Source organism: Coregonus lavaretus, assembly GCF_964263955.1.
Source record: "Coregonus lavaretus genome assembly, chromosome: 39".
Lineage (NCBI taxonomy): Eukaryota > Metazoa > Chordata > Actinopteri > Salmoniformes > Salmonidae > Coregonus > Coregonus lavaretus.
In genome coordinates, this window is record NC_140026.1 from 20,275,714 (window position 1) to 20,288,053 (window position 12,340).

General features: G+C 42.5%; 1 protein-coding gene across 1 annotated transcript in view; it reads right to left on the reverse strand.

Moving 5' to 3' along the window:
* Positions 1–800: 800 nt before the first annotated feature.
* Positions 801–12,340, reverse strand: part of LOC311112992 (nuclear factor 1 B-type-like) — a 69,285-nt gene continuing 57,745 nt past the window's right edge. The window contains exons 6-9 of the mRNA XM_084156116.1: positions 12,021–12,150; positions 11,764–11,846; positions 6,041–6,129; positions 801–988 (exon numbers count right to left, since the gene is read on the reverse strand). Of these exons, the coding sequence (XP_084012242.1) occupies positions 853–988; positions 6,041–6,129; positions 11,764–11,846; positions 12,021–12,150 (438 nt within the window). The 3' untranslated portion in view covers positions 801–852. The remainder of the gene's footprint in view (positions 989–6,040; positions 6,130–11,763; positions 11,847–12,020; positions 12,151–12,340) is intronic.

Genomic DNA, 12,340 nt, shown 5'->3' on the forward strand with positions numbered 1-12,340 from the left:
GTCTTAGGGCTGACAGACATAGCTTCCCTTCAAAAATTCAATTGCACTTGCCTCTTTCGAGATTTTTAGATAATTTTTTGTCTTTTTTTTTTCCTTTTCTAGAGGATATACGAATTCTTAAAAAACGGGTCAAATCTCTAACCTAAAAATATAGTGTTTTTCTCTTGTTATTTTTTTACTATAGTAAGAGTTCACAACTCTAAGGAGTATAACTAACCTTTAAGTGGATAGCAGTACAGAATCAACAGGATAACAAGTTTCAGACAAAAGAGAAATTGTATCACAGTAAACTGAAATCCCTCCCCCCCACCCAAAAAACTCTGAATTCACAATTTGTTCCTATGGTTACATAGAGCGTCTGCTAAATGATGTAAATGTAAATGTAATAGTCAATAGTTTGACATGGGAGCCTCTTCTGCAGAAGGGGTAAAGGTCAGAGTTGAATAACTTACAGTCAGCCTTTGTGTGTTTCTGATCACTTCCCCTGTTCGTAAACCAAGGTTAGAAACTCCCAACAACAGAATGAAGAAGAAGAATACCACTATCAGACTAAGAGTTGTCATGCAAAATATTAAGGCATCTAAATGTTTTTGTACAGGATACATCACAGTATTTTGAATGGAAAGGCTCTTCTCACACAATGACTGTCTGGCATGGCATAGAGTTAGCTAGAGTGGACCGGATCAGATTCGCTCCAAACCAACTCAAGTCTTCTTGGCCAATGTCCCGATGGGAGGAGGGGTTTGGGGAGGAAAGGGTGGAGGGAAGGGGGGGTGGGGGGGGGGGGGGGGGACAAAGGACAAACACAATTGTTTTAAGTGCTGCTTGCTGATTATTTCCCCCCCTGGGTCTTCAGTTCTCTGCCTCTGTGTGGAGGAGGGGGGGCTCACCAATGATGTTTATGCTGTAGTTCTGGTGGACATTTGTTGGCAGAATTGGAGTCCCGTTCGTGACTTGGAATGGAACTAAGCTCGCCCAGGTACCAGGACTGTGGAAACACAACAGAGAGAGAAGGAGAGAACAGAAGAGGGTTTTGAGTCACCTGCATTGAGCATCGGAAGCTTTTGGACACTTTTGAAAGCATGAGTAGAGGTAAGATAACAGCACCAATCAGATGCTCTACACACACAATGATGAAATGCTGTGCAGCAAGTCATTACATTTACACTGTAACACATCACTATAAAATGAACAGTTACACTTTAGAGTCAGCTGAGGAAAAAATACAAAAGGGTTTATTCATCATTTTAAAACCACATTCAATTACCCAATTATTTTGTTAGGCACAACACAATTCTGAGTAGTTAGCATTATGTCTTGTTAGGATCCGTCATTATTATGCACCGTCAATCACATTTCTACGAATCAAATTCTATGGCAATGTTTAATGAATATCCCTTAAAACTATTTCAACAAAATGTTAATGCAGACCATTTGAAAACGGCATGTCCCAAGTCCACTATAGACTCATCCCTCTTACCCAATCACTTCCCACTGTGCACAGACAACAATTCAACGTCTATTCCACGTTGGTTCAACGTAATTTCCTTGAAATGACGTAGAAACAACGTTTATTCAACCAGTGTGTGCCCAGTGTGTTTGCTTTACCCAGGAAGAGTGATGTAAAGGCCTTATGTCTAGTTTAATCAGTCTATGGTTCGAGGGGGACCAGTCAAACAAAGCGCTTCCGGTGTATTCCACCGATTCCTCTGAGAAGGATGTCAAGCGAGGATCACACCTAATTCCATATCAACAGACCCTCTCCATGTTGATCAATGGTGCTACAGAAGGGGGTTGGGGTCTTTACAAATCCTGCCCATCCCTATTCAACGCACGCTAATGCAACACAACACAGTGATTGTTCACCGGAGGCGCAAACTGAAAACGCGGCCTGCCTGCGAAACAAACAGTGTGTTGTTCTCAATGGGCTCAATGATACGTACATGTTGAATAATTAATCAATTAGAGTTTGGGATGCAAAGAATGAGGGATATGTTTGAAAGGTTATGTAGGTTAACCAAGTCCCTCCACTGTTTCCATGCAGGTGTAAGGCTTCCTCGATAAAGAGAGAGACATAAAAGTAGATTATTGTTGTCAGTGGGATAGGAAGACGAGCTAACGGGGGAAGAGGAGAGGAATGGGGACCGGATATAGTGAAACACAGACTTAATCCCCCCTGAGGCTGTCCCATCTGACACGACTGTCTGTCTGTGTCTATGAATGGTGTCTAATGATCTGGTCTGCATTTCATACAAAACACTTCTCTTAGCGGCTCAGCCTCAGCTGAAATCAATGGGAACCATATATTCAATACATGTTTCTAAGGGGATCAGACTCCTTAGAAAATAAAACAAGAGAGGAAAAAAGAGAGAAGGAGAGGAGGGAAGGAGAGAGAAAGATAGAGAGTAAGAAAGAAAAAATTATAGAAAGAAAGAAAGAAAACTGTGGAAATGTGGAAAATGTTAGAAGCCAGATCCAGTCCTATAAAGGGTTAAAACACCAGAGATTATCTACACAAGCTATTTGGGCAGGGCTTTTTTCTCCTCCTCCATACTCCTTTCTCCTTGGACCCCCTCCCTTCATCATTCTAACTCCTCCTGCCAGCCCCCCCCCCCCCCCCCCCCTCTACCTCTCTCTCTACCTCTCATTGCCTCTCTCTCTCGCTCGCTCTCTTTCTCCTCTAACTCTTTCTTCCTCTACCTCTCTTTGCCTCTTTCTCTTTCTCTCTCTCTTGCTGGCCTGCCAAAAAATCATCTGACAGGAAATGAGAGATTACGTTTTTCCTACCTTGCTGAACAAAGAAAGCTCAGAGCAGGCTAGTTCCCTTCAGCATTCTCTTCTTCCCTCCTCTCTCCCCCCTAACACACACACACCCTCTCTTTATCCTACTCTAAAGGCCTTCTCAGGTGAAGACAGAGTAGACACATTAAAAGGCACACAGTGTTCACTGTACTATCACACTGTCAATCCCATAGAATTACATATAGAATTACAGGATCTCTATGGTCAATCTATATTACTATTCTATTTCTCCAAATGATTCACTGTATACAAAAAATATTACGTCTTTGCTTGAGTTGGGGATGTCATTCATTTAGCCCAAGTTCACTTCCTCAACACAGGCCTGCAGGTGGCTTCAGACGAGGGCACTCACAATCATTAATGAGAAAAACAACTTTACTCATGGTCTCCCCCTACGTAGCCTCTACCCACGGCCTCCTTTAGCCCTATCTTAGAGCTACACGGCCCCAAATCACACTAATTCTCCTCCACACAAGCGGAGCTCCAGCGTCCGGCGGGCTTCATTTAAGGATTAAGCCAACCAAATTAGATTATCTAATGGCATCTTAATGGATTGCTGACCCATTTCCTGCCGAATGGCAACATGCAAGTCTGGGAGTGTTTTATTTTGGGTCCTAGTGTGAGGGACTATATAAGACGCAGAAGTGGGAGCAAGACAATACAAACACATGTACTCTGAATACAATGCCACTTAAACAGTGCATTCAGATTCTCAATCCTATGAACAAACCTTCGCTAGTGAAATGATGGAATACTTCATCTTTCTCTGATATTCTATTCTGATATACTAGGAGTAGTGAATGCATTAGGATAAGAAAGACAAGAGAAAATCAATAAATAGACTCTCAATAGTGTCCATGAGGGATGCACCAGGATATTTAGATTGTCAATACTTTGCTGATAAGAATATGGAATACCGGCCTCCCGAGTGGCGCAGCGGTCTAAGGCAATGCATCGCAGTGTTGCGGCGTCACAACAGCCTGGGGTTCGATCCCAGGCTGTGTCACAACCGGCTGTAACCGGGAGTCCCATAGGACGGAGCACAATTGGTCCAGCGTTGTCCAGGTTAGGGGAGGGTTTGGCCAGGGGGGCTTTACTTGGCTCATCGCGCTCTAGCAACTCCTTGTGGCAGTCTGGATGCCTGCAGGCTGTTTCCTCCGACACATTGGTGCAGCTGGCTTCCGGGTTAAGCGAGCGGGTGTTCAGAAGCACGGCTTGACAGGTCATGTTTCGGAGGACGCATGACTCGACCTTCGCCTCTCCCGAGCCCGTTGGGGAGTTGCAACGATGAGACAAGATTGTAATCAACTACCGTGTTCTACAGATGCAGTTAGCAATCTATACTGGCACTCTTCAGCAACATTTGAATTCAGTTTCTATCATACAGACACTGAAGCTCACCCAGCTCGTTACGCTTTCAACAGAAGACAAACTTGTCTGAGCTGTTCTCTATTGCAGCATTTATCTTTCAAGAGGCAATACTGATGATTTTATGAACTCTCTTACTGAAAATATGGAAACTATTTAAAACCACATTTCACTGCAAATGTATACGGTAAGGAATCAGAATTTTGGTATCCTGATGTGCTCGTAAATCAATAAATCATGTCTGACAAGAAATGTGTTATTCTTTCACTGCAGCTCTCATCGCTCCTATATACTAAAGGCATGTACTGTACGATCAGAAGTCAAGTCTCTGTTAGTCATGTCTGAGCAGAGAGAGAGAGAGAGAGAGAGAGAGAGAGGCCTCCTTGCAGCTCGGGCACATATTTCCTCTTACCTCCACTGGTCTATTAGGAGGCCTAGAGAAGGGCCTCTCAAAAAACCCTGTAACCTCACAGAGGGCAGAGTAGGCCGGATGGAGGCTTTAAGAGCACACACACACAGCCTGTCGCTCCCTATATCCTATTAGCTATACAGTTATGTTCTACCATTTTCAGAACAAGCAGAAACTAATGAGGAAACGCTGAGCTAGGTTCTCTGGCAGACCCGGCCCTGTTGAAATTGAAGTTAACATGTTTTCCAAGGAGAGCGAGACAGCGGGGAAGAGAGAGCGAGAGAGAACGAGAGAGAGCATTGACAGAGGAACGTGTCTCTTTAAGTAGGAGGAGGAGTGGGGATCGAGGACAAAGCCGGAGAGAGCTGGGCGCACGTGGAGGTGGAAGAGAAGGGCTTACTGTCTCCTACAAGCAGTTTGAGACTCAAGTACAACCAAACAAATAGATTTAAAAAGAAACGTTTTGTCACTCCACTATGGGCCCTGGTCAAAAGTAGTACATTACATAAAGAAGAGGGTGCCATTTGGGATGCAGCCAATACTATTTATGTGAGCTGTCACACCGCCGAGGCCTCCAACAGATGTTTTATGTGTGCTTAACTTTCCCTGACACACAGCCCATCCAACCCAAGGACTTTCTAAGGCTCGGAGCAAAAATGAAAGTTAAATACAGTACCAGTCAAAAGTTTGGACACACCTACTCATTCCAGGGTTTTTCTTTATTTTTTACTATTTTCTACATTGTAGAATAAAAGTGAAGACATCAAAACTATGAAATAACACATATGGAATCATGTAGTAACCAAAAAAGTGTTAATCAGCTGATTGTGTCTTTGCAATGGGGCCATGGCACCATTTGTGACCTGTTATTCTTTGGAAGGAGAAATCGTTTCCCATAAATATTTTTGTTTCCTGATACTGCCATGGCCCCATTGCAAAGACCCAATCAGCTGATAAAGTCTGCAGCACCCTGTCACACAGTGCAGTACACACAGGCATGCTAGACGATAGCAGAATACCCCTTGATAATGTCCAGTAACACATACAAGTTAACAGGTAACATTAATCCTACTGTATCTAGGACCTAATACCTTGAATATCTTCTTTGGCACTGTTATTGCTTGGTTGACATTCCTCTGGCAGTCTATGAATGATCATAATGACTATACTGTATCTACAACAAATGAGCTGAGGGTTAGAACCTACTGGAATTTTCCACATTCTTTATGGGTATGTTGTGGTGGCAGCAATGAAAGGGTAACTGAGGGAAGGAATGCAGAGGTGAGAGTTGAACCCTTTGTCTGAAAATCTGAAAGGGTAGACTTAATTCAAGGTATGAATTAACTTGGTAATACTTATACAGTATACTGTGTGTGTGTGTGTGTGTGTGTGTGTGTGTGCTTCATCAGACAGTTTGTAGACAAGTGATAGAGAGATTGTTTGAAATAATGGAAACGTTACCTTTGCCAAGCAATCCCCAAAGTATCCTCAGTGCCACTGGGGCCATAATGCCTGCCGTTTTGATTCATGGTCCAGTCACATATCCTGAGCTGTCAATTGAAACCTAGCAGTCAGACACGGAGCCAGTAGCACAACTCTCACAACTCACTTTGATATCACTTACACAAAGTTACTAGGAAACAAAGTCATGCATGCAAACAAAGCCTAAAGCAGAAAACCTAGAGCAAATTGGGCAAGAAATAGGCCTCTTTCCAAACTATTACAATTCTGGTTTGATCTAAACATAAACACATATGTTATGGCAGTCATTATCATTCAGTAACATTAGATCATCGTTCTACAGTTCAAATATATGGAAAGCAGATCAAATAAAGAACATTAAGCATTTCATCACAATTAGTCCTACGTTTCTAATCTGACCTGGAAGCAAAGAAGAGGTTAGTTTACAGAATGTGAGTCACGTCAAAATGGCAGTCATCCAGCTATTGTATAAGGCAGTAATTCCCTATGGTTAGACTATGGGGCCATGCATTCCACAGGTTACATGCATGTGGTTATTAGCTACTATGTAGTATTCGTTGTTATTCTGCATACAGTCTCTTTGAGGCATTTCTGTCTTTAATAGCAGTCCTATTCTGGTCTAAGTATCCCCATATGGAAGTAGTAGTATTATGGTGAAACTCCGGTAGCTAGATGAGATTGTGGAAGGTAAGATAAGGACTGCTGGCTTGTCTCTAAGGTTCTACAAAAATAACACGCACACACTTGCGTGCATGCACACACACACCTTAACGTACGCTTACACAAAACCACCACACATTCTCCTATCCCATGCATTATGCACACACGTGTCCACAATCCAGTGGAGAGCCATCTCAGCCTATACCCAGCTAACCTTGCACCTTTAGTCAACACAATCAACACATCCATTTGGTAACGCATCGTGAAAAAGTGCCTCGTGACCAATCTTCCCGCCACTGTGGCAAACTGAAGAGCTCTTAAGAGGGTTTAATCATACAGTAAATCCTCACACACTGAATATTCAAAACCCACTTAGGATGGTCGATAACATTAGCCACCTGTACACACAGCCACACTGAATGGTTTTCCGCTGCTGTACTACATCTTGAGGTGAATGACTGATTTCCTCCAGTTCTTGTATTTATCTTATGTGTATCGAAAATGTGAAAGCATCTGCCGAATTAACTAGCCAATGATAAAGACAAACAAAAAACGGACGCAACCGTGCATGCACACACAGAATGACATAAACAGAGACCACCACTCAATTTCTTAAAATCATATTGACTAGTTCTTCCAACACCAAGCCTCTACTACCAACAGTGGATGGTTAAGTCTCTAGCCTTATGCATACACCATACACCACACACCACACACCATACACCACACACCATACACCACACCCTCCACAAAGCTTTGAGCATAGAGAACGTTCTGGTTGTGCCAGACGCTCTACCGCCGCCACCACCCTCACCCCCCCTCCCCACGCTCTGTGCCAGGCCTGCCAGCACTCCTCTAGGGGGGCTCGCCATCTGTCTGTCGGCACTGCCAGGTCACAGCGGCAGGGGTAAGAGGGACAGGGAAGACGTCGCCGGGGAACGTTAGCAAAACAGATGCAGGCAGAATGGGGATTAGCAGGCTGCCTTAGATAATACCAAATGTCATCTGATCACCGAACGTTCCCACAGGAACGCATGGTGGAGGAACAGTCCCTTTAAGGGTTAACCAAGGAGAAGACATGAATGAGAGGGGTTTTTTTCTCACCGATTTTCCACTAAGGAATTGTTGTTTGGAAGGAGGAGGGGTGTGGAAGGTGTGTGTTTTGGAGGGTGGGGTGCGTGCGCGTGTTTGTTTGTAGAATCGCACTGAGGACATTGGGGGTTTGACTACACTTTATCTCTAGAGCTGCATACTGGAATATCGCCTTTGACTGCATCGGAAACATGACACCTCAAATCGGTGAAACTAATCCACCTTGTGTGTCTCCTCTCTCCACCCACCCAGCCTCAGAACAAAGGTCTCCCTTAAACACACAGGAAAAGTGTCAATACATCTCATAACTCCACCAAATAAATATCCCGAGCCGGGGTGACATGACAATAACGAAAAAGGAAGTGTATCTCTGACATTGTTTACTCCACAGGGAACAGTGGCCTAGTGTCATAAACCACAGGTTGAAAGACCTAGCTTCTTAAATTCAAATCATCCTGAACCACAGAACACACACAAAGCCTGACTAATATAATATTAGCATGATGAATGGCTATTGTACTGTGTTTCCTCCAAGTCTATTTCTATTCATTTAGTATTCAGTGGCAGTGTTAGGGTAAAGAATACTATGTAAACTATACTAAAATATAATATTATAAACTAGTGTTCTTAATTAATCTACCTGGTTAAATAATCTATAAAATAAAGGGGTCTTGTTTTGTCTATCGGCCAATGAGACAGCATTGAGTTCAGCTGCTGTTTACTGAGTTAACTGACAGAAGTAGCAAGGCCACTAAAAAATGTACCATATAAACTCTACACACCCATGGACACACACACACTGCCCAAAAGAGTCCTCCCCGCTATAGAGAAGCATAGCATCGTTAACAAAACAGCACATTTTCTGCCTGCTCTACCAAGCTGCAGAGAAATACAGGCCAGGCTTTGTCATTACGCTAAACAGGAACAGTGGAGAAGAAAAAACACTGATTATTATGTAGCTGCGTGCAGATGCATTCAATTAAGCGTGGTTGAAAACACTTGGCCTCGGACCAGCGTGTGTGTGTGGTGTGTGTGTGGGGGGGTGGTTCATGAGGAGGGACTGGCACTCCAAGCCTCATTTTTCCACCCTCGCCAACCGCGATGCTCCTAACCTCACACACAATTCAACCACCACGCGGCCGCATCTGCCCGGGCTGGCTGCCGGGACGACCGCTCGACGCCAACAACACCAAACAGTCTGGCCCTGGTCTGTTTCGTACACTGTCTGTTCACGTGTCTCAGGCTGAATATTCTGACTTACAGAATAGCATGGGAAGAATAGCTGAACCACGATGGAGGAGTAATTGAGATATTTGTCTGTCTTTGTGTGTACATTCTTACTTTTGTACTTGCTTTTGAATCCATTATATTGTTCTTCAATAGACTGCGGAATAAAGCTAAAATAAAGCATAAGGGAATGCTGGTCTCTTTTTATATGTCTGTGATGACTTATTGGCAAATAGCAAAATATTTGAAGAAAACTGTTGAGCACATTACACCCTCATCGTATTACTGTACTTCTATTTACTTTCTGCCCCATACCGAAAATAATTTGGTAAAATATATTTCAAAATATGAATTACATACAGTATATGGAATGGTTAAAAAAATAGATACCCATACACTCCCCTATGTATTTACAGTGCCTTCAGAAAGTATTCATACCCCTTGACTTATTCCACATGTTGTTGTGTTACAGCCTGAATTCAAAATGAATTACATTTATAATTTTTGCTCACCCATCTACACACAATACCCCATAATGACAAAGTGAAAACATGTTTTTAGAAATGTTTGCAAATGTATTGAAAATGAAATACAGAAATATGTCATTTACATGAAGTATATACATCACACCCCTGAGTCAATACATGTTAGAATCACCTTTGGCAGCGATTACAGCTGTGAGTCTTTCTGGGTAAGTCTTTAAGAGCTTTGCACTCCTGGATTGTACAATATTTGCACATTATTCTTTTGACAATTCTTAAAGCCTCTGTCAAGTTGGTTGTTGATCATTGCTAGACAGACATTTTCAAGTCTTGCCGTAGATTTCCAAGCCGATTTAAGCCCAAACTGTAACTAGGCCACTCAGGAACATTCAATGTCATCTTGGTAAGCAACTCCAGTGTATATTTGGCCTTGTGTTTTAGGTTATTTTCCTGCTGAAAGGTGAACTTGTCTCCCAGTATCTGTTGGAAAGCAGACTGAACCAGGTTTTCTTCTAGGATTTTTCCTGTGCTTGGCTCTATTCCGTTTCTTTTTATCCTTAAAAACTCCCTTGTCCTTGCTGATGACAAGCATACCCATAACATGATGCAGCCACCACCATGCTTGAAAATATGAAGAGTGGTACTCAGTGATGTGTTGTGTTGAATTTGCCCCAAACATAACGCTTTTGTTTTCAGGACATAAAGTTAATTTCTTTGCCAAATTTTTTACAGTTTTACTTTAGTGCCTTATTGCAAACATGATGCATGTTTTGGAATATTTGTATTCTGTACAGGCTTCCTTCTTTTCACTCTGTCATTTAGGTTAGTATTGTGGAGTAACTACAAACTGTTTTAAAGTCTCCATTGGCCTCATGGTGAAATCCCTGAGCGGTTTCCTTCCTCTCCGGCAACTGAGTTAAGAAAGATGCCTGTATCTTTGTAGTTACTGGGTGTATTGATATACAATCCAAAGTAATTAATAACTTCACCATGCTCAATGGGATATTCAATGTATGTTTACATTTTTACCAATAGGTGCCCTTCTTTGCGAGGCATTGGAAAACCTCCCTGGTCTTTGTGGGTGAATCTGTTAGAAATTCACTGCTCGACTGTCAGATCTAACAGACAATTGTATGTGTGGGGTACAGAGATGACGTAGTCATTCAAAAATCATGTTAAACAGTATTATTGCACACAGAGTCCATGCAACTTATTATGTGACTTGTTGAGCACATTTTTACTCCTGAACTTATTTAGGCTTGCCACAACAAAGGGGTTGAATACTTATTGACTCAACACATTTGAGTTTAGAATTTTTTGTTAATATGTAAACATTTCTAAAAAAACATAATTCCAATGACATTGTGGGATATTGTGTATAGGCCAGTGACACAAAATCACAATTTCCATTTTAAATTCAGGCTTTAACACAACAACATTTGGAAAAAGTCAAGGGGAGTGAATACTTTCTGAAGGCACTGTATTAGGACAGTGAAGCTAAAACATGTAATTTGGCTCTATACTCCAGCATTTTGGATTTGAGATCAAATGTTTTATATGAGGTGACAGTGCAGAATGTCACTTTTTATTTGAGGGTATTAACATGCAAATCTATTTGACCGTTTAAAAATGAAAGTACTTAATGTGTCTAGTCCCCGCCAATTGAAGGTGTCATAAGTATTTGGACAAATGAATTTATAATGTATTGAAGTAGTCAAAAGTTTAGTATTTGGTCCCATATTCCTAGCACACTATGACTACATAAAGTTTGTAACTGTTGGATGCATTTGTAGTTTGTTTTGGCTGTTTTGAATTATGTTGTCACAAATGAATCAGATAAGTAAAAACAGATATGTTTGAAAATACCCTCAAATTAAAGGTTACATTCTGTACTGCTGCCTTATATGAAACAATTGATCTCAAATCCAAAATGCTGGAGTATAGAGCCAAATTAAACGTTTTAGCTTCACTGTCCAAATAGATACGTAGGTGAGTATATGTCTCCACTATACAATTACAGTGCATTTACTGGAGCGAGCACTTTGAGGAACAGTTCATGTCTGTGATCGTTTTACTTCTCAGACTCTGCATGTATCTGTGCCAGAACCGACAATAAGGTCTCACTCTCAGATAAAATGAAATATCTCTGTGGTCTCAGATCCCTTTTGGAGAGGTGGAGAGGAAGGAAGGGAAGAAGGGGGGTGGGGGGGGTGAAAGAAGAGTAGTGGTAATGTGTCTCACCTGTTGCTGGTGAAGGAAGGCCGGATCTCTAGGGCTCAGTCCTACAAAACGATTGGCTGTGGGGGTGCCCGGGGCTGAGTATCCTGGAGGAGCAAACACACAAACACAGACAGACACAGAGAAACATGGAGACACACGGACACAATGAGAAAATATTACATTGATTCATTCTTTATACAGTGCGCAAAATGGAAACTGCTAAAGTAATGGTGGACAGAGGGGATAGAGAAGGAAGGGGAGCTCACCGTTGTACTCACCTTCTGATGTGATGGGCTTGGTGTCGGGCATGGAGAGAGAGACGGGTCGCACTGTGCCATGGTGCGGAGAGGGGGCCAGGACTGGGGTGAAGTGGCCTGGAACCTTCCCCACCTGGCCACTGCTGTTAGGCTGGAGGGGGGAGGGGGGGGGGGGGGGGCAAAGAGGAGGGGGCAACATTGAGGAGGGGTCAGTTAGTGACACAACTCCTCTACTATTTAAACTGTGGTCACTTGACAAATCCCACTGGGCACAGACGTCAATTTAACGTCTATTCCACGTTGGTTCAACGTAATTTCATTGAAATTACTTGGAATCATTA